General features: G+C 37.0%; 1 protein-coding gene across 5 annotated transcripts; it reads left to right on the top strand.

Moving 5' to 3' along the window:
• Window positions 1–23761, top strand: LOC116170987 (polyhomeotic-proximal chromatin protein-like). 5 transcript variants are annotated; one of them, XM_031487595.1, is made up of 18 exons: window positions 1–168; window positions 14854–15241; window positions 15351–15549; window positions 18462–18709; window positions 18763–18888; window positions 18938–19028; window positions 19081–19250; window positions 19296–19442; window positions 19493–19700; window positions 19753–19925; window positions 20019–20167; window positions 20361–20563; window positions 20615–20832; window positions 20882–21155; window positions 22651–23004; window positions 23056–23203; window positions 23338–23488; window positions 23536–23761. In XM_031487595.1, the coding sequence occupies exons 1-18, from the start codon at window positions 131–133 to the stop codon at window positions 23743–23745; spliced, it is 3495 nt and encodes a 1164-aa protein (XP_031343455.1). In that variant the 5' UTR covers window positions 1–130; the 3' UTR covers window positions 23746–23761. The 5 variants fall into 5 exon arrangements, with proteins under 5 accessions (XP_031343455.1, XP_031343453.1, XP_031343454.1 ...); XM_031487593.1 differs by having other exon boundaries at window positions 19753–19937; XM_031487594.1 differs by having other exon boundaries at window positions 15336–15549; window positions 18507–18709; window positions 19753–19937.

Genomic DNA, 23761 nt, shown 5'->3' with positions numbered 1-23761 from the left:
TTTAACGTTATAGGGAAGACATGTAGTGTGGAAAGTTATCGTGGAAAATACAGTTTTGTGTTTGTTACTTGCATTCAATTTTTCTTACGTTTGGGATTTTTATCAATTTATTTATGTTTACTTATAAACAATGGAACAGCGACGGGGTTACGGTTTTTATACAAAGAGGTTAGTTTTAATTTCTTTTTGTTTAATTTAAATTTATTTTCATCAAGTGTGTAACTGCGGAGCGAACTAAAGTTTTTTTTTCTCTTTACTAGTAAGCCCGGTGCGATTTTTTGTGAAGAAACTGATGATACCAATTAAAATTATGGTACGTTTCGTGTTCTTCATGTTGTTTAAGTTCAAAATGGCGGTTATTATTTATCTTGTGTTTTCATTTTGTGTCCTTGTTTGCTGGCTTACCAATCGGTATGTGCGTCTTTGTCTGTGTGTAATGGTTGGTTGCAGGTGTTTGTTAAACGTAAATTACCGCTTTATCGTTTAATTTAATCTAAATCGAGCCATGGCTTATGAAATGCAATTCTCATCAAGTGTTGTCGGCATGCTGAATTCTACATTTTTTTTTATTAGGTTAGTTGTACTTGAATCTAATTAAAGAGAAAAATTATGGCACATTCTTTAAAGTTGTAAGTAATCCGGCGAGCTGAACATTAATAACGCGACGCTGGTCGGTACATTTGCTTGTGACGGTCGAAATGAGCGGGGGGCCTTTTTTTAGCTATTCGCCATGCGCGTGGTATAAAACAGACTGCACTGGAGTCGAACAAAGTTGGAACGCGCCAGGAATGAGCAAACTTTCAGATGCCGATCTCGGTAGTTCCCCTTTAAGTTTTACTTTAATTCAACTCGCCCCCGTTTGTCTCGCGAACTGAGCCAGCCGTCAGTCATTCGTTTACGTAACTTCCAACTAAACGCACATTATTTACTTATAGACATGGCGTCGTTTCCATCACGTTTCATATTTACGATAGGTATCTATGCAAAAAAAAACAAGTGGCTTTTCTCTCATTGTTGCTCCAGTAAAACTTAGTTTCAAGTCCGACGGTAACCAACTCTCTTTCCATTTTTTTACCAATAAGTTCTTCCAGATGAAGGGTTTATTTTCAATTTTGTTTCAATTGTTTTTCTGGTTTTCGCTGTTCGCAAGGCTATACTACCGAGGCAACTACAAAGAAAAGGAGCCTACTCATCACGACAAAACCTTTAAAATAGAAACTGGTTTTCAAGGGAATCCTTTCCATTTTTTTATTATGTGGCTGATTGTACTGCAGGTGCAGTCGATGAAGTTCGTAATTAACGTTGCCATCACATTTTTCTAGTTATATGCGCATAAAGCGTCATTATAACCAGCGATTTTGGTAACCGTTTTCAATATGGCCTATGTTGCCTACCGTATGAACTCTTGGTGAAAATTTGTTCCTATATACTTAATTATACTTATTTCGAAGTAGATCTATTTCCTACGATGGAAATTTCTGAAAGTTGGTTTAGATTTGATTTCCCATACTAAGGCAGCATTTACCTAGTGGTTTTTATTTCAGAAAACAAATGAATAACGAAAAACAATTGATTTTTTTTACATGGCAGTGCACATTTTCATTAGGATTTTCTCTCTTTTCGATGATGTAACATGTTAGTACCTACTCTAAGACAAAAAAACTTCTAATCGCATCCAATAACATTAATCTAGATATCCTACATCTAAATAAAACAAATGAACGTGTACGTTTGTTACCATTTTATGGTAAATTTCATTTTGTCTTCAAGGTTTAATAAGAAACGTACCTATTACACGTTCATTTGGTTTATTTTGATGTAGGATATCTAGAGTAATGTTATTCATGTGATTATAATAATTTTGTTGATAAACTCTTCTAATTTGAATTTCATTATTTGAAATAAAAGACCAGCAGGTTGGGTGAAATTCAACACTTTATTTTCTCTTTATCGCAATCGATTTCGGCCAATTTAGGCCATCATCAGGCGTACATTCACAAATATTTTTAGCTACGCCTGATGATGGCCTAAATTGGCCGAAATCGATTGCGATAAAGAGAAAATAAAGTGTTGAATTTCACCCAACCTGCTGGTCTTTTATTTCTGATTTTAGGTAATAAGTTTTTTTTTTAAAATTTTCTTGTATCATGGTAAGTACTAACATGTTACATCATCGAAAAGAGAAAAAAAGCTCTATCAAATGAGCCTAATGAAAAGTTGCTCTGATGCCATTTAAAAAATCTCAATTGTTTTTTGTTACTCATTTGTTTTCTGAAATAAAAACAACTGAATGGTGTCTTATTATGGGAAAAAATGTTAAACTTTCATATAGAAAAATGTTGTATAGGAATATATTGGATATTTACCGAGATGACTAATTTCCATACATAATGGGCACCCTGTGTATACCTATTATAGTTTGCTGATTGTAAAAGCTAAAAAATCGATACTACCCAATCGATTTTAAGGAAATTTGAAGCATTTATGAACTAATAAATGCATATAGGTACCGAGATAGGTAGATTTCAATTTTTTTGCTATAAGGGTATAGGCACAGTTGTGGTCAGAAGCAATGTCCTTCCTCCGTGATTTAGGTAGTTCAATTTTATTTCAATCTTAGGGACTTTCCTCATTTTGAAAAGAAGCTCAAAACTCCCAGATCTGATATATTACCTAATTATGTGCTACACTTGAGACAATTCTTGCAACGTAGGTATGCTAGGCACGAAGCAAGTTTATTATGCAGGGCCATAAAGTTAGCCTTTCCAGCAACGTGACGTCAGTACCGGTATGCTATGCGTATAACCAAATCGAGCCCGGCAAAAAGAATTAGCGCTGAACTTCGAAAAAAATAACGTGGACATATGGGCGATTCAAACACGTTCGGATATCCCATTTCGGTTGTTATATTGGATTGAATTTGCATCGACATGAGGATATCGATTAATAAAAAAAAAATGTTACCAACTTTTTTCCGGAAAAATGTGTAGAAAAAATGATGATGTGTAGGTATGTATAGAAACATCTCGAAAAAATTACGAAATATTTTAGGTGATGGAAATATGGGGGAAATGTTTTATAAATGTGTGTCAAGTGTGCGAGTGTAGATATATGAAATTTTAGAAATAATTCAAAAATTTGTTACTTTGCAAATGTATCAAATATTTGTAGAGATTTTGGAAATATTTCATATACTTACTTACAGTGTTTCAATGACTTGTTTCCAAATTAGATTTTCCGTGACAAAGAAATGTGTAGAAAGTGTTAAAAACAATATTTTGGAATGTTTGGGAAGATTCAGAAATATTGCAGAAGTCGTGGGTGTACAACCTAGGTACCTAAGTATGTAGGAAATTTTACAAATATTTCAAAAATTTGAAATTTCGAAAATGTATCAAATATTTGTAGAGATTTTGGAGATGCCTTCAAAATTACGCAAAAACAATTGTAAGAAATTATAGAAATGTTTCAAACAGTGTTTCAATGGCTTGTGTCCAAATTACATTTTTCATGGCAAGCCTGGTGGCAAGGGTATGTTTTAGAAACGCCTAGAAAATTTTAAAATGCAATATGTGGAATGTTTAGAAAAATTAAAAAATATTTTAGTAGTGGTGGAAATATGGGGGAACTGAAATTTTAGAAATATGTATTTCAACAATGTGTAGTGCATCAAATAGGTACGTAAAGATTTTGAAAATGTCTTCCAAATTAGGTACACAAAAATTTGTAACAAATTATATAAATCATACGGCGTTTTGATGATTTGTGTCCACATTAGACTTTCCGTGGCAAATGAAAAAAAATTGATGTGGCTTTCACATACCACCCGCACACCTGCGCAGGTGCGATTCTCCCCTTTTATGTCTAAGATCAAATTTGGTTCCAATCGGTTCAGCCGTTTATCCGGAAATGAGAGTACAGATGGGACGACAGACCGACATCGTCGAGATTTTGTTTGATTCGGATTCCTGGTGTTTCAAAAAGTGTATTTCCGTCAAGAAAGTGAGGGGTCTTTTTTTACTCCAATGCAATAGGTACCTCTCTTACCTCGTCCCTTACTAATGTGCGAGTGGTTAAAATGATGAACTTTTTTATTTACCGATCGACATCGATGCAAATCATCCAATATCAACAGCCGAATTGGGCTATCCGAAATTTGGTTTCAACGGGTTGGCTTCGCAGTAGTTTTTCTGTGGCAACTGGAAGAACAATCCAATAAACAACACAAAATCTTCATGAATCCATTGCCTATTTTAGATATTTTTATGTAGAATCCAGTGGCGTAGTAAAAACATGTTTGGACCACCTTTTCTGAGATTTGACCCAAAGTTGGTAGGTAATTTTTAAATGCAACACACTGTATATCTTAACTTCATTTTTTTGTATTCTTTCTCCTGATTACATTGATGTATCTCAACCTATATCTTGTGTAAATTTTAGCCATGAACCAACAATAAAAACCTTATTTTTTACAGTTTTACAGTGGAAACTAAGAATGCAAAAAATTGACTTTAAGATATATAGGGTGTTGCATTGAAAAGTACCAACTTTGTACCTGCTGAGCTATTTCGATTTAAAAAATTGCTCTTTATCTGCAAAAGAGTTGTGCACAATTTATAATTGTTCCTTTTTAGATAAACACGCCGTGTTTGGTATGTTTCGCCATTCCTAATCATATTCTTTTGTTGAATTTGTGCAGCTTCAAAGTCATTGGTGGAACGTTTTGTCAGATAACTTTCATTTATTTATATATTTATTTCAATAAAACTTATACCTATGGATAACTTGCAACATTTGATAATTCCCACCTTGCCACTCGGATATTACCTATGTCAAAATTTATCTAACTTGGAAATATGGTCGTATTCGTTTTTGTTTTGAATGGTGCCTAATGATCCAGTAACATTTCACTTGATTCATTCTGAAATGTTCTCGAAATGCGACGACGAATTTTCAAATTCGAAAGCCATTCGCTGTTAATTTAACATTTAATAAACAATTTGTGTTTTGACCCTATTTTACGATACACATCAATTTGCAATTATTACAATGACAATGCATTCGGAAATCTTTGTTCCAGTTTGATTATCTTTGATTTCCATTGGTTTCGAAGTTAATTCGCTGGTTTAATCTCTATAGATAGTTATCTTTCAGTTTATTTGTATCGTTAATTACCTATTATTTGTTGATAATCTTACGTCAAACAATATTTTGATATATTGGTGGCAACTTAAAATTATCTAAAATAACAAAGAAAATTATATACAATGCGGCATTTATTTATACAATAAGTATGTATACCTACATCATTTACCTATATAATCTCAGTGTTAAATCAACATCCGGATTGCTTTGTGATTCTACATCTGATGATTATGTCGGTTTAACCATTTTATCTACTAGCTTGGTAAGTATAAACAAATGCATAATTAATATTTTAGCAGGATTTTAAATCGACGGAAAGTGACACAAAAGTATCTTATCAATCCAATTTCCTGTTTTGGAGTGGTCAAAATACTTCTGTGCAAGGCTATTGTTCTTAAAATGATTATTAATCTGAATGCATAAGGTACCCAAAGGACGTTTGGTACTATTTCGTTTACTCGAGGTGGATAAAAAATCGTAATAGACCCGGGTTGGGCGATGGTAGGAGGGGGGCGGGGGTAGACCAGAGTACAAAGTGCGCATATCAGTATTTAAAAAAAAGGTGGTAGAGGCAATGTTTTTAAAAATAACTGTATAAATAGAAACGCAAATTTTGGAACTTTTAGGGCCATGTACCCTTAGATTATTTATCACAATGTCCTCCACCACCATCTTACCGCTGACGACATTTATTTTGTACGAGGTAGAGCAAAATAAATAATTAAGATTTATTATATACAGGATGGCGTGTAAGAAGTATATAGAGTAGGTATACAATTTTCAGCACCACTGAGCATATTTTTTATATAAAGGTTGTTACAACAATTTTTTTCTCTTAATTGGAGGCAGTAAAACAATATGAACACGTACACTCTTACCGTTTCACTGATGTTCGGCTCTATCTTGAGCTTGCATTTATTTTCCATGTGAGGGATGGGAAACACTACGAGTGTAATAATCGCTTAATTACCATATCACTGCACTTCGGTCACCGTTTCTACTTTTTGTTTAAAATTCGAAATCATTCAATTTTCGTTGATAAAAAGTACGAGTAGTTCTAAAACACCGCCCACGCTCTACGTACAAAGCATTTTATTTCGTTTGTGTTACGTTTTGGTGTAAGGACATGTGCCTTTAGCCTTTCCCCTTATCGACCAACCCTCGTTATTTTCCTGTCGGTCGCACCCGGTGCCTGTAACCCCACGTGGTTTTCGGAGGGGTATATACGTCGAAGGGTGGATGGTGGATATCTCTCCTCTACCCACAGCATCAAAAATCATCTGTCGAAGGGAACATTTCATTTTGGTAATCATATAACATCTCTCACCTTTCCGGAGATTCTATTTTGAATATTTTATACGTGTATATCGACATGCCCCTTATTTGCATTTTTATGAAATTTTACTTTGATTAGATTTTGCGCCAGACTGATTATTAAAATTTCACCCGCGCAGCTTGCATTTTTCAATAATTAATTTTTGATTGATGTTTAATTAATTCTACCTGCCAGTTTTGTAAGTGACGGACGGTTCCTCTCGCAAAATAACCTACGGTAAGTAATAAAAGGGTTCGTCTAAGTACCGTTATAAGGTAATCGGCGAGACGTTCTCCGTCCGAAACTTGTTCGATTACCATAGAAAAACGTTTGCATATTTCAATGTCTTAATGGCGCTCCGCCCCCCCGGGGCAACACTTTCAAGTTCCCCGCTGGCAAATCCGCTGACCTGCCGGTCCCCGACTTCGCAAATCTGCGAATTCATCTCCACTTTCTTGTATACTTTGCGACCGTCTTAAAAGAAGGCAATTTCGGAGATTTGCTCTGCAAACCCCTAAGTTGGCCCTAAACTTGTGCGATGTAGATTTTTAAAGTTGGATGTACCCATTGCTTTCCGCTAGTTTTACTTTGTTTCCGATTTTTTCGCTTACCTACTTATGGACCAACTCTTTTTTAATGTATAACGTAGTCATAAAAAATACCAGTCAAACAGGAAATTCCAGACGTGCATATGTTGCTGCTTTAGCAATGCACCTTCTAAATGAGGAAGTTTCTCAGGGATTTATAGCGTTTCCCATTGCGTTTTTTGCATCAATTTTAAATTACGCGAATCTCTAAAAGACTACAAAATCACCGTCAATGTATTTTCTCATGCCGTCTTACTCTTCACCTATACAAATTTCGTTGTAAATTTGTGTCCTACCCTACCTGACGCATACCATTGTTAAATTTAAGGGTTGATTACTCGCCGCTATAACTGGTGGGAGTTAGCTGGCGCTGAACTGCTGCTTTATTCGTATACCAGATAACCTATTCGCTATTATAGTTGACTGGTACAAATGATTATGTACAGTGTGTGCCATTTTGGACACTTATAGTATAGGGTATCTTTGATTTTCGATGCTCGTTTTGGAGTAAAACTTAAAATATAATATAATCACATATGATGCGCGAGAAAACAAAAAAAATGTCAATTTCAGAAAGACCATATAAATTTTAGAAAAATTAATTTGAAATTTTGTTGAATCATTTGTACCTACCTTTTTTAAATCATTTTTTAATCTTTTGAACTTTTTGGAATCTGTTGAATCTTTTTTTAAATATCAACCCTGGTGTGAAGAGAAGAGAATTTAATATCCTGAGAGAAGAGTCAGTCCATTTATCAACTTCAATATTCTTCAGATCATTAAATGTGTTTTAGAAAATGTCTAGAGACGTATAAAATGGCACAAATAAGCACAAAATTGGGATAAGAAAATATGTTTAATTTACAACAAAGAGCACAAAATCTGTAGAACATTGAACAAGGTTCACAGAAAAAGCATTGCGATCAAAAATGTCGTGCTCTTTTTTAAAACGATAATTTTGATAATATTCGCCCACTTAAGAGGTAAGGGGGAAATTTAAAAAATCGTTAATTTCAGAATGCACATTTTCTTTGTTAAAAGAGATACATAAATTGTTGATTACAAAAGTTTCTTTGTAATGATCGTTGAATAATCTGCCGTTTTCAAAATAAGTATACGGGGAAGGTAAAATGGGACGTAAGCTCATTTTTAAACCAACACTTTGTACATTTTAATCTAAAAAGATAGCATATTAAATTCTGTCTTGCAAAATATAACACTATACAAATTAAAAAAAATCAATGTTGATTTAGAAAGATTGAAAAAAGATTTTAAAAAAATTTTAGAAATTCAAAAATTGTTTCTAATTGTTTTTAATGTTTTGAAATTTTTATATTTTTGAATCCTTTAATACTTTTTTGAACATCATCCTTGGTATGTTACATTTTTGGAAAGAGAATTTAGTATGTTATCTTTTTAGATTAAAATATACAAGGTGTTCCATACACTTTTTACCTGGCCCCGTATACTTATTTCGAAAACGGCCGATTATTCAACAGTTATTATAAAGACATTTTTGTGATAAAATATTTTTTAACTGGGAAAACATAGGGTCATTCTGAAATTACCAATTTTTTATTTTGTCCCGTATCTCTCAAGCGAGTGAATATTTTCAAATTTTGATTTTACCATTTTAAGTTTGATCCAAAAGGAGCACATTACGCCCATTGCACTAATAACACATTGTATTTTTTACGTTCTTCAGACATAAATTCTCTTCGTAGTTCCTCGTATTTGGCTTTCATTTAATTTTCTAGTATATGAATCTTCTCTTGAACACTCCGTATCTCATTGTATCATACTTCTTACTTCTACTACTGTTTCTATTTTAACTTCCATGGTTTGTTGTTCAGCCTCGAATTTAGCTTCCATGGTCTGTTGGCTGGCTTTCGTCTCATCTTGACCGTGACACACCATTAGGATCTACGTAACGATGAAAGCTACAGTGCAGGTTAGTTTTGAAAAATCTTTGAAAATATCTGAGATATCGCCGAAAAACTGAAAATATAAAATTTCATTTTCTCTAGCTTAAACGATCGGAAATGGATGGTTCTTCTAGGGGCAATTTTTTTTGGAGAATCTCAATCTGTTATCCGAATTTCCATAGCATATTCTTATTTCTTATGGGCGCCATTTGGGTTTTTACCGAATGAGATGGAAGACGAAAAAAGAAAAATAGTGACGTGTCACACTCTCTGTACTTTTACAAGAAAAAATTTTAAATCTTAAATGTTTTACATCCACGGTAGCTGAATCAACATGGCTATGATGGTGATGCATTCAAATGAATTTCTTTGTGTTCTCTACCTCATTCCGTAAAAATCGAATATGGCGCCCGGGAAGTTTTTTTAGGTATCATTAATTTTCAAACAAGTCCACGGAAATAAAGATTATTATTATTACTAATTTAACAAAAAAAAAATAGAAAATTTGTCGTACCTTCTACAGTGATATTTATAACCGTGTATTACTCTAAATCTACTTTTAAATGACAAAATCTGTTCTGAAGAGCGCCTAATTGTATGCAACCAAAATATCTTATTAAAACAAATAAAGATTTGGCTGTCATATTAATTAATTTGAGTATTGTTGCTTTTACTTCGGTATTCTAATTTTCGTTCGTGTGCGATGCATTCGACTGAAGAAAAAGTTGATATAGTCAATTGGTATAGTGCCGGTTACAGTTTAAGGAACGTAATAGATTATTTTCTGCGAAGCCATAGCAACAGCAACTTTAATTTCTTAATTTCAAGGTGCAGACAAGCGTTTGCTTACGCATCTTGGGCATGATGTATTTCACTCATATGTAAATATTTATGTACTTATATTTTCAATATATTTCAATATCAATTTCAACAACATTCAAATTAATTAATATGACAGATAGATCTTTATTTGATTTAAGAAGTTATTTTTGAATTGGATGCATAAAATTAGGCGCCCTTCAGAAGAGATTTTGTCATTTAAAAGTAGACATAGGGAAAAACAATATACACAAATCCCTACGTCTACTTCTTAATAAATATTCCTTTATAACCTTACCGTTCCCAGCATGTTAACCTGAAATGATTGTTACGTTCTCTAAATCAATAACATTTTCGAGAACATTTTGCAACGAATGATCCTGAAATAATAGTGAAGTTAAAAATAAAATCTTGCAATAAAAATAAAACTATATCTTTAGATCAATTATTACTGCTATAAAACAAAACATTTCGTGTTGACAACTAGATGGCGGGGTGGCGTATTTTTATGGATGCTTATAAGTTGGAACAATGAAACTTCACATCGAAAATGGATGATCCTCCGATCGTTTGTGGTTTTCTTCAATTTAAGCATAGCCGTATCCGAGCTGACCACGAAAGTATTGCATATAAACCTCCCCTTTACGATGTAGGAGTGGGGCTTGAAGGTTAGTAATAGGAAAACGAACATTTTGTGTTGCTATATGTAAATTGAACAGGAAATCAAATCCCGTATATATCTCATCATGAATATTAAAAAGAAATGCGGGATTTCTGGGAATTGTATCGAAAATTGGAAGTGCATCCCTAATGAGGATTCGGTAAAATATTTTATTATATGCCACCGCTAAACGTGCCGTGGTTTTCAAGTAGATCGAGTTTTTAATTTCGTCTCCACGCATGCCGAAAACTGAGAGTGTCTCACCACATAAATATTACAAAGGGTAATCTCGATGAACGGCAGGAGTAAAAAAGCAATTAGAATTTAGATTTATTAGCCCTACTAAGAATTGTAAAAGTTTTATGGTTTTTTTCTTAATGTGTGTTTCCAAACTTTTGGGGGGTTCAATTTTTCCTGTTATAAAATAGGGTTTTAGGTAAGCTATGTACCATCGTAAAATGTAAAATTCACTTTCTAAATCTTGTAAGGCGCTCAAGTTCGTCGGCCAAATTTATTATCGCTCTAATGGGACGTCTCTGCATTTTGGTAAGATTTCGAAAACTGCCTGGGGCCATCGTATATACTCGTAATTATTATTACCCAGTTTTAATCCAAAACTATCGTCAATTGCGGTTTAGCGTTCGAGAAAATTGATATTTTGCCATTGTCTAAAATAATTCGACATTTTTGTTATGCACTGAATGAATTAGATGGGAATTTTTCGTTATTATCAGTGTAGCGTGTCGGAAATTGAAAGTGGCAGGCATACAACCATCGCTTGGGGGACGAAATATGAGCTCTAATGAATTAGAAACACTGGATCTCCAGGTATCGAAATTTGGAAAATTCTTTCATTGATTTTTAAAAAGAAAATCAATACATTAAAAGGAAGCACGATTTGTGTGTACCTAACTGCCAGCGGAGGAGGTCGATATAGATTTCCCCAAATTTGGTGCCCACGGAACTATTGTCCAGGGGGTGCAAGTTTGAATTACGACATATGCAGAGTACTAAGTTGAATTTTCTTCTTCGAATTGTTAAATTTAGATTTTGAACGAAATTTAATAATAATATAATAATAATAATAATAATATGTATATAAAAATAAAAATAAACAATTACCTACTAAGTAGGTATATAAATGTTGGTTGACCCAAAAGGACGAAGTTCAGATGCAATGGGTCGCCCCATAACCCTGCTCTTCCATGTAACCTTCACTGTATAGTGATTGACTTAAGAAATGACGCGATGCTGTGAAAACAAAAGATAAATGAACAACATTAACAATAATTTTCGATATGAGCATGAATGAGAATGCAGTATTTACAAGATGAATTGATCCGTCCTAGAAAGAAAACCAAACCAAACGAGGTAGTTAGAAATATTTTAAATTGGCTTAATAGCCAAGATTCATTATTCAGATTCTGCGGGGCCCGTGTGGCGCAGTTCAGTTAAAGCTGAACTGTGGCGCTAATAGGGTCCCTGGTTCGAATCCGGGTTCGGGCATGGATATTTGTAAATGTATAGTGGGTTGGGTTGGTAGACCAGCCTTGGCTGAAACCCCGCCTACTCAAAAATAAAAGGCAAAATAAATAAATAAAAAAAAAATTCTGCACGTGTGCTAGATCCCTCATATTTTTTAGAATATTCGATGTCCTTCCTTTCTTCCAATTATAATCGCACACCGAAAATTTAAGCGAATATTTCCCATAAGTTCTCGAGAACTTTACAAAAAACATTTTTTCCGAAATTTTTAGTCTATACTAGGATTTAGGGGAATTTTTCGAAAGAAATTCCCCTTATGTGATGGTTTTGTCCGTCCGTATGTTCCTCGTCTAACCCGAGAATGAAGAGGAACAGCAATATCAAACCTTCGCCAATCGATTTCAAGTATCAGTGCTATTGAATATGAGCCGGATTAGAGGTCGTGTTTCCGAATGCGAGCTGATTGTCAAAAAATTCCCTTACTGAAAATCGTACGCAATTCTTCGCATCTATTAACCAGCCAACCACCGATTTCACGAGCTTACGCGAATGTTAACGAGCATACGCGTGCAGTAGTTTCTTCTCGGGAAAGTTCTTCAATACTCAGATATCCAATTTTAAGAGACCCGCACCAATGAACTGTTGTGAAATTTTTGAATATTGTTATTTTCGAATTCTTTAGTAAGTTTCCTTTAATTTGTACGGGTTTTGTTTTAAAGGTGCTGCGATTTAACAGTTTATACCATATAATTGCCAGTCACAGCACACCTTGTGTCTATTTACAATCAATGTTTTTCTAAAGATGTGAGCAATTTCAGGAATAGGATTGTGCCAATGTTGAATGAAAAATCTTTTTGTTCAACATTGACATGATACTACCTATCCCGGAAGTCGCTCACATCTTTAGAAAAACATAGATTGTAGACCAGGATCAGGTGTTCTGTGACCGGCAATCTTTCCTGGCGAGAGGTTTATATTCATTCGGTGTTTGGGTGTATTGTAATTAGGATAAAGGATAATTATGCATATATTTTGTAAAAGATAGTCTTGAATATTCGCAACAATAAGTAAATTGCGGGAATTTTACAACAATACTCATTTTTCATGGCGCCTCGATGGTGCTTGGGATTTCGCTACAGTGGAAACCGTAGAGAGAAATCAGTAGGAAAATTCCGGCGAATTGTATATTTATTATCACGATAAACAACGTTGCCATTTCTTTGGCGTGAATCATGTGTCTCATATAGGAACAGAATTGGTTTACATCTGGTGGCACTGGTCAAAAATTTTTTTTCCTTGAAGTTGAATATTCAGGTTTATCTTCAACGTTTTTTTTAATGACGTATGTATTTGATGCAAAATGGGCACATTTCCAAAAGGGCAAAAAAAACCTATAGAATCACAAAGAATTATGAAAGAGTAAATTTTTCGCATTTTTGTGAGATGTTCTGATTGTGCTGGCCAACTTACGTTCTAGAAAGGCAATTTGAACCAGGTTTCGATCTGTTCAGACCGCCATCAGGTCCAGCTCGTAAATCATCGCATTTTTACCAAATTTGTATACCTTGCCCCATTTCATTTGGCCCAATGTGAAAAAAAGCATGTTTGAATTTTATTATCGGTATTGTTAGGATATGCCAAAGGGCCTTTTAGCCTGATTCATTTATTACCAAACACACAGGTAATAGTACCTATAACGTAAATTATTTTTCAAATATCTAGAAAGATTTTCAATTTTCGCTTCGACCCAGCCCGTTGCGGAAATTAAACAACCTTTGAGATAAAAACGTTCTATAGCCACTTTTTCCCTTTTAGAGTTTTAGGGCTAATGTTCGTTAATTTATTTAGTATATGCGTACCTACCTTTTCGCAAACATGTTAAATTAAAGCTTTTTAAAATGACGGTTCACGTATTTCTGTGCGGCTTGGAAAACATGTGCCGGATTAATTACGAAAAAGCTCATACAACATCACATTGTTCGCTTTGTGCTGATTCTAAAAAAGTTATTCAAATCACACATCACAAATAAAGCTTGGAAGTGTTTCATTTATTTTCATCATTTTCATTATATGGCAGTTACCGATAATTATACAGAATTCGACTAAGTATTTATATTTACTATCTGAAAAGTGCAGGTACATTTTGAACGATGTTAAGGCATAAAGTTTGGTGCAGTTTCTTCCACCAAAATGAGTAGCAGCAGTTAAATGAGATTGTAGATAACATCCGACCTACGAAGATATCTCTTAAATCCCTAAAATTAGAAGCTAAACTTTAATTTCAATAATTTACAAACTTAATAGGAACGTCGACAAAATAATGTTACTTCGTGAAATAAACTGCGAGATGTGCAGCGAGCTTGAGAATTTTAATGAAACGTTGATTTGGAGGTGTTGAAATTCTAGAATCGCTTGGATCGATGACTTTTAACTATAAGCAAATGAAAAATCATAATTTATGGCCTCATTCATCACGACTACCTCGCTGAATTATGCTGTCCTGACAACTTCAGGTATAAAGGGCTAGGTCCGGACTGGACAAACAGAAGACCTCTCCATCACTGACTGACAATTCGAAACTTGAAAATGTTCCAAGTCATCCCTAGTTGTTTACGTAGACTTTAATAAATGACCACGACTCTTAACAATTAGTGCACAAGATGAGAAATCTTGTACTAGAAATTTTGAATGACAAAGTCTTATTCCCTCTACTTTTATAAGCAAGCAATCTAGATGCACCCACTTCACAAATCTAATAACACTAATTTTGAATTAGGAAAACGAGGGTCTGTCGGTAATGCGTCCCTAGGAAAGTTTAAAAATTGCACCCCTACAATCCCACAGGCACAATGTCTGCGTATATATTAATTTTAATAATATTTTGCCACGTAACTAATTCGTTTTGTTTTTGTTTAGATCTCAGCATTACGATAATCAACAGCAACAACAACTGAAGCAATTATTGAAAGAGAATAATCCTGCGGCCATAAAGGCCGAGAAAGTTAATAATAACGAAGAGGAGCATCAGGATAATCAAGAGCCGGAATCGACCCAAACCGAGAGCTCGAATTCGAATAATAATAATCAGCAAGGGAGTAGATCCTTGCAGTGCCTTGAGACGTTGGCGCAAAAAGCCGGAATTCACGATATTACAGCGGATGATTGCAAATATGACATCGCAAATACGCTACTCAATCTAGACAGAGGGCAGGATAATTTAATCAAGACGGAGTATATCAGCAACAATATGGCCGACATCAAAAATCAACAGCAGCAGCAGCAGCAACCACAACAGCAACAGCAGGTATAGTGATTATTATGTACATTGCGCTAACAAACGGAACTTTCTCTAACTAACATTAATTGTATTGTGTAACAATAATTTCATCAGTGGTCAGTTATGTATGTTGCAGATGGTAGATGCTAATGCACAGGCGCAGGCTCAAGCCCAAGCCCAAGCGCAGGTACAGGCCCAAACTCAAGTGCAAGTTCAAGCGCAGGCCGTTCAACAGCAGGCCACAATGCAGCAGGTCAATTTGCAGCCTCAAGACCAACAGGCCCTCGTTCCTGCTCAAAGTCCGCATTTGCAGCAGGTTGCCGTTGCATCTTCAGGTAACTTGACGATGAGTAAATGCTGCCATCCAATCAGTAGTTTGAAGGATATAATTTTTTTTTGGTAAAATGAAAAAGTGCCGTCCACGAATCAAAAGTCAAATAATAGCTTGGCAACATTAACGAACATTCGATGATACTTCTCTTCAAATCGCATTCTCTATTGTTCACTATTTTATGCAAAATTGAATCCTTGTATGGACTGATATAAGGGCTTGCTTCTAGTAGTTTTCGAGATATTCATTAAAATGTGCCACATTTTTGTGGAACACCCTCTGTTTTAACACGACGCTAGGAAAGCCCAACACAGCAATGTACGCAGGGTATGCATCGGGATATTTTTGTTTCGGTGCTAAATTAACTCTAGATTAGAAAAAGGAAATATTCAGCAGGAAAGTGGTTACTTTTCAAAAGTATTTAGCAATATGCAGGATGTTCCTAAACATGTCGCATAGCAAGTTACTAAATTTTGTAGAATATCTCGAAAATTGCTTAATAATACAGGGTATTCCAAAAAAAATTTTGATTGCATCATCACTCCAACTGACATTACGTTATACTATTCTGCGCAACTCGTATTTTGATTTTTTATGAGATTTTTGATTTTGGCCAGACATAGTACGTCGCCTTGCCTCGCTCAGACAACATACACCGGATTCGGCGGTCACGTGATGGCCATAGTAAGCCTTAGCATAGGCAGTTTTTCGATTTTTAAAAAAAAGCTTTGTTTTTTTGGGAATATCTCCTAAATAAAGTAGGTTTTTTTTTTAATTTCTGTAACTCGTAGCCGCTCATTTTCAACTTTGGACATTTTTGACGGTAAATCACACCTAGAACGAAAACTCTAAACCGTAAAGTACACGTACCTTCTTGCGTATTCCGTGTGAGGAGGCAAAAAATTGCCACCTCAAATGTTTTTCCTAGTGAGAATATTCAGCAGAATTGATTCTCTTCCTACTTCAACCCACATATAACCCCTCAGAGTCCGAGTCTGACACAAATTTAGTGGTCAGGGGTGGTGAGCCCCTGGGGCTCACACTACTCGTGTCGATAAAGTTTCCTTTATTAACGAGCTCCTACGCATGATTTATGTCCGTCCGTCTGTGAACATGATACCTCGCGTACTGTTTTAAATTTGTCAATTCTGTTTCCAGTATTATGTTTATCATATCGTCCAAAGAAGAACTGATTGTGACCCAGGAGCTTCTGTCCGTCCGTCCGTTAATCTGTAACAAATATAGCAGACGAGCTTTGGGGTCATTGAAAATTTAATCAGTTCTTCGGGTTCTTCCTTGGGCGATGATAAACATAATATTGAAAACAGAACCGTTAGCGAGTTATCATGTATACAGGAATGAAGAACTGACTACATTTTCACCCAGTCCTCGTTTGCTATATTTGCTACAAGTTTATTACCTTTAACGAGTCGAGTTCGATTTCTCGATACTCTACTCGTGTATTGGCAAATGGCAATCGACCGTTCACCAGAAAAGCTTAGGATGAGAAATTAACTAAATGTCGACCACGTACGCCTCGGGAGTCAAACGTACGGGAGAATTCAATAAAGCACTCCCGTCGCTCATGTTGATAAATCTCCTTTTATCACGTTCGATGAGTAACCGTCGAGTATACGTTCGTTAATACTTTCCTCCGAGAAGTACTTGAATCGTACGGCATCCGATAAACCAGATTTAGGTACTGGAATTGAGTAGCTCACGCATCAAGCGTATATAGGTAAAAGCCATGGAATTTGGCAAGTAAGTGGTCTCGGATACTTAGCTTCAACGCTGAAAATAGTGTAGCTACTGAGCCCCTCCACCTCGAAAAGGTGTCTCCGAGACTACAAACGAATTCTTTTGGTAACAGTCGATTTTGGATAAGAAATATAACTCTATCCGCGACCGCTGATCTTTAACTTAAACAACGGGCTCGTACGATTTGTTTCCGAAACCTTGCGTCAGCGATACCTCGAGTATGAAAGAGATCAGAGGGAGCATTTCGCGTCGAAAGCAACTCACTTGCCAAATTTCGTCGCCTCTCGACTTCACATTAAATTGTCAAGAATGGCGAGGGTTGAAAATTCCACCCTCTCCGCCAGAGCGACCGGGTGCTGTTGTGGAACTGATGGTCTACCTGTCCGCGCACTTCCTTCAAGAATTTCAACCACCACGTTACAACCCCTCACTATTGAAGGAGTTTTTCAACTTTTCCAAAAACATGACGGCAGCCGTGTCCCCTGGTGCCCCTTGAGATACCCCAAAAAAATAACTCGCTTTTCCTTTACGTACCCCACCGCTCACCGATCAAACTTCGACCAAAAAACCGCAACTCGATAGCGCCATTGCTCATTTACGGCTTTCGAACTTCACTCCTGCGCCGTGGGGGTTTGCTCTATGCACTGGGCGCGTTTGAAGCGCCTTATTCCGCTACTCCTGCACTACTGAAGAGCTAGCTCTTTTTTTTTCGAAAAATTCCTGCTTCGCGAAGCGGTCGCGCCAGACCAAAAAAAATCTAGAAGTGCTCACCCTTAACGAATACGGATTCTGAACCACAGTTGAGGAGCTGTAGGTCGAAAATGCGTTTTTTCTCTTGTTTACATTTCTAACGGTAGCCCCCTCTCACCTCTCCCAGGGATGCGATATCATTTTTAACCTTGATCGACGCGCTCACCTTTACTAGCCTCCTTAGGCATGGCGGCGACAATAAAAAATCGTCCACCTTGGTCCAAATCTGTAGATTGAGCTTAAAAAATGCTAAAAAGTCAGGGGTGAGGGTAAAGTATCACAACCCTTCTTTGTGGGCGCCTACGTAATGGAAGACATATACCCTTCAAAATTCATTACTATTGGTGGAACCGTTTGAAAGCGCTCAAGACCGTTGATAACTCAAAATGTAGCATTGTCTATTTTCAGGCCCTTCACGTTACACTACAACAAAAGATATTTTATATTATACAGGTGCACAATGTGTGCAAGCGCAACCTCAACATTCAGTTCATCAACAAGTTGGACAAGGCGGACAAGTTCTTCAAACTCAAGGTGGACAAGTACTGGCACCAACACAGTCAGGAAACACAACCATTACTACAATGTCTCCCTTACAACAAGGCCAACCCCATCCACAACAAATAAGTACGGCCGATTGGGGACACGGACGAGCTGTAAGTCTCTAGCAGATATATCCTGTAACATTTTGTAACGCTACATCTTGCAGGTGCAAGTAATACAGCAACCACTACAAAATCCTACATACTTACAACAATTATATAACACATCCGGTCAGTTACTAATGCCTGGGAATATTGCGCTTCATCCTAGCATCAACCCACAGCAAATTCAGGTCCGTAACCTACTCTAATTATGATTCAAGTTAACTAAGACAATTATAGGTGATCACCAAACCTTTTCAAGGAAATCAACTGGCCCCTCACATGTTGACAACTGCACAAGGGAAGCAAGTACTACAAGCAGGTCAAGCCAGTAAGTATCTCCCACACTGATTTTCGTCGTACCCTGACACATTTTTTAACAGCTTCATTTCCCGGATATACGACAATACCTACAATTCCGACAACCCAAAATCAGCAGACGCTGGTTTTCAGTCAACTAGGCGTCATAAGTTCGCAACCGAATATACTGCCAACCCATTCGGCGTCTGGTGCCACGACTATACCACAACAAAAACCGCCTGAAATACATAAGGTAAACATTTCGGGTGCTTTCAGTGCCTACAGTGACTTTATTTAGGTAATGGGTGCTCAGAAGGTGATGCAAAAGGTCACGGGTAGTAATGCATCTGTGTCTGGAACTCCTCAACAGCAAGGGCAGTGTGTGCAAGTTTCTCAAGCGATGATAGGTTCGCAACCGACTGCGCAGATAATTAGTCCACTACAGGTAAGGGTTTGAATTTCTACTAACGAAGGTTACGTAATCGTCGAATTTAGCCTGGAGGACAACCAATGCAGTTTGCCACCCCGTGGCAGTTCACCAATGGCATTCCACAAGTTTGGACCACTAACGGTTTACAATCACAGGCGTTACTCGCACCCAACCCTATTCTGATCAGAGGAATGCAACCAGATGGCACTCCTGGACCCGGTATGTTTATTCACCAAAGTCCACAAGCCACTGCTATCCAAACTCAACAAAATCGTAAGTGAAGATTCAAATTATGTATCATTGCATCAACTCGTCCCCTTTGCAGCTGCTATAGCCAACCAAGGGGCGATGCAACAGATTGGAAAACCGAGACCGGCCAATGAAAATATACAACCCAAACAGCAAACGACTCGGCCGCTGAATATACTACCATCGAACACCGCCAATATTCGACCGGCTAACTCGATTTCGACTCAATCCATTGGAACTCAAGCACAAGTACATATACTTGTATGTTGTCCGTCAAATTAATTTCTCAATTACTTTATCTTATATGTGAAAACCCGCGTTAATTGTCTTTCTTGTATTTAGGCGGGCATGGGAGCCAAAACGGGAACGAAGGTTCGGGCGAAAGCGCCTGGTATCCGAACGTCGCCTGCACCTAAAGCTGATGCCGCCAATCAAACTCAGATTAAGCCGTACACAACCTTGCAGCCACATCACCTGGTTGCTACGAATAAGTAAGTGGGTACTAATTGCGCCGGAAATTAGATAATCGTGCATGCCATTTGTATACACGATATATCTACAACTTCCCAGATTATCATTGGAGATCTCTGTGTATAAATTTGAAGTTGAAATTTCATACGTCGTTCCCCTCCAAACAGTTTTTGACGATCTAACTTTGCGGGTGACTAACAATTTCTAATTTAGAATTAACGTAACGGCACCAATGACAATTGACAAGAATCAGCAAATGGTAAATCAGAACAAACCACAACCTCAGCAGCAGCAAGTCCAGCCCCAGCAAACTGTTTTGATGCAGCAACAAGCATTGCAGCAACAGCAAGCCTTGCAACAGATTCAATTTCAACACACTCAACAGCCCCAGCACATTCAACCGAAACCAGTTATGAGTAAGTGGTTTGCTGAACCGACCGAGATCTATTAACAAAACTGTTTTATAGCAATGCAGACAATCCAAAGCCTGCAGCAACAACAGATTCAAGGCAGCGGCGAGCGCCAGATAATGCCGGTCGTGTCGATGTCCGTTCAAGGCACCCAGCAAATGCAGCAAACGTTACAGCAAACAATTCCCGGTACCGTTCCTCAAGGCATCCCCCTGCAACCGAATTTGGCCGTCACGCAACAACCCATGTCGATGGGCATGCAACAAATCCATCCGGTAAGTCGACCTTCTCTGCCAGTCACTCTTTATTGAGTTCTTTGAACAGTTAACGCAAATTGCTCCGAACGGTACAATCATTGGCCAACTACAGACGGCACCGGGCACCCCTACGACGATTTCGCAGGTAACGCAACTGCAACAAATACAGCAGGGTACGCCACAGACGCTTACCCTGTCTGTACCTCAACAAGTCCCGCTACCGCCTACAATTACGACTATTAAGGAGGAAATTAACCTAAACGGAAGTATCGCTGAGACCACAACTACGACGGCAACGTCCACTCAGAGTGAAGAAGATATTATGAAGGAAGGAATGGAAGGTAGATTGCCGTTCTGTTTCTTACTGATAAATTTTTAGTCGTTCATAATTCAAACAAACTTAATTGCATAATTAAAGATCTGATCCCTTCTCGCATTCTTCCGCCTTTTGAGACACTAGTATTTTTTTGCTTCTTCGCACACTTCTATGTATTCTAATTCTTCTGATTCTTCAACTTTTTGAATCCATAGGATTTTTTACACTCTTCAGTTTCTTATTCTTTGGGTACATACTTCAATGCATTTTATATTTTTCGATGTTTCAGCTTTTTTGAATGTTTCCAATGTTTCAGATGCTTATGGATGGTTTTTTCTCTTTCTAAATGCTGCAGATCACTTGTAATCTTCAATTTCTTTGCATGGCTTGAATTTTTCCGGTACTTTTTTTCTCGAATTATTCTCCCTTGTAAAAATCTAGTCTTTGAATTTTTTCCTATTCTTCAAGCTGCAGATTCTTAAGCGTCAAAATCATTATTTTTGCACCGATTTTATTGGGAAGACTTTATCTTGATGTCAAGAAAATGCTTTATATGCTGAAGATTTTTCGAATTTGTCTTATTCTTTGGTTTTTGAACCCTTCGGTTTGATCAAATTCTGTCATTTTTTTTTATTTCTTTAGAGTCTGGTTTCTTTGCATTCTTCGGATTCTTCTGAGAGATCGCGTGTTCTTTAAATTTTTCCATTTTTCTAAATTCTGCGAACCCCTTGCATTGGAGTTTTGGTATGCTTTGGATTTTTATGATTTTAATGATTATTTTTAGTTTCTTCCAGTTCCTCCGGTTCTCTTCCAGTTCTTGGGAGTGCTTAAGATTTTTCCGCTTCTTTCGATTTCTCGATTTCTTGACCTTCATTAAATCTTCCATATCAGCAAATGATAAGTCTGAATCATCGATCATTACAGTATCAATTTTTGCTCGAATCAATTTACACACATTTAGTTTTAGTACATTGCCAATATCCACATTGAAGAAGACGGATTGGTGCGCAAATGTAGACAATTATTATTTGCGCGTGGATACCCATCTATGGTTGGTGTCGGAAATTTGACTTGCACTTTTCTTCACCTTGTAAATTGACCTCCCGCGTGAGATGTCGTCCATCCTCACCTCATCTTTACTTTGGCTTATATTATTTTGCTCCATATTGTGTGAAAGACATTTTCCTGACACCGTGTTTAATTGGAAGCTCTCGAATTTTCATGTGACAGAATAGTGCCATTATTTTCATTTTCTTTTATGATCAAACTCAAAAATGAAACCTATTTTTTAATGTATTTTGTGTATTTAACGTTATTTTATTTGTTACACACCTTAGTATCAGATAATAACACTAACACTGTGAGCAACTACTTATGAAATAATCAATATTAATCTTCAATTTCGTCATCTCAGATGTACATCTAAGAGATTTGTATTTACGCAAAACAAGACTCAAACATTTTTGATTAGATTTAAGCTTATCTTGCGGACGAAATAGATCATTGCGTTTCATTTACAGCACAAGTAGGGATGAAAGACACAGAAATGGAAGACATAAAACCCCTTAGCAACGGAAACGATCCCTCACTTATACCGTCTTCTACTGCCACCCCGCTAACTCCACTACCAGGCACTGTACCGACACAACCAGCAAGTATTTTACCTGAAAATGGTTTGCCTGTTGCTGCAACTGCTGAAGAGATCAAAGAAAAGGGTCCTCCGAAGGCGATGGTCAAACCGCAGGTTTTAACGCACGTGATTGAGGACTTTGTAATACAGGAATCTTCCGAACCATTTCCGGTTGCAAGAAGTAGCTTGCTCAGCGATTTGAAACCGACCCAATCTTCTACTGACAAAGTCGATGAAACAAGTCGTATGTGCCGAACTGTTGAAAGAAAACTATCACTAACCTTTTCACATTTAGGAAAACGTCGCGCGACCTCCCCTCTTAGTAATGTGATTGGTACTTCGCCAAAAGGAGAACTGGCTAAATGTGACGGATGCGGTATTGTTGATCTTAGGGCCAAGTTTAAGAAGAATAAACGGTTTTGCAGTATCAACTGTTCCAAAACGTAAGTTTATCATTTATTGTTAGTTTCTTCAACATTACTGTCGGTTTGTTTACTCTATGCGCGCCTTCTAATTTTTATGGTCCCCCTGTATCTCTTTGAACTACACTAACAATCCCAATAACTACCAATTGCAGTCAAAAAGGAAAAGGAGACGAGAAGCGCGGCAAATGGAAAGACGTTGACGGCGATCTTGTCGGATCTGGCGCCGAAAGTAGCCTCAGCTCGAGCGATCCCACTTCTGGTACCGAAGCAGCCGACGATAAAGTGAATCCCCTAAAATGGAGTGTAAGTATTTCAGCCCATTATGTGCCAAAATCTAGGATTTCGTTTAGGTTCAAGAAGTATGCGACTTTATTCGAAATTTACCTGGCTGCTCTGATTACGCGGAGGATTTCCTAATACAGGAGATCGATGGACAAGCATTGATGCTTCTCAAAGAAGACCATCTGATGACCGCAATGGCAATGAAACTTGGCCCTGCCTTGAAAATAGTCGCAAAAATTGACGATATGCGAATAGACAAGGAGCAACCAAAACAGTAATCGCGATTGATACTTA

Source organism: Photinus pyralis, unplaced genomic scaffold (genome assembly GCF_008802855.1).
Source record: "Photinus pyralis isolate 1611_PpyrPB1 unplaced genomic scaffold, Ppyr1.3 Ppyr1.4_LG5, whole genome shotgun sequence".
In the NCBI taxonomy this organism is placed as follows: domain Eukaryota; kingdom Metazoa; phylum Arthropoda; class Insecta; order Coleoptera; family Lampyridae; genus Photinus; species Photinus pyralis.
Note: the sequence above shows the minus strand (reverse complement) of the source record. Positions and strands in the feature narration are given on the sequence as shown.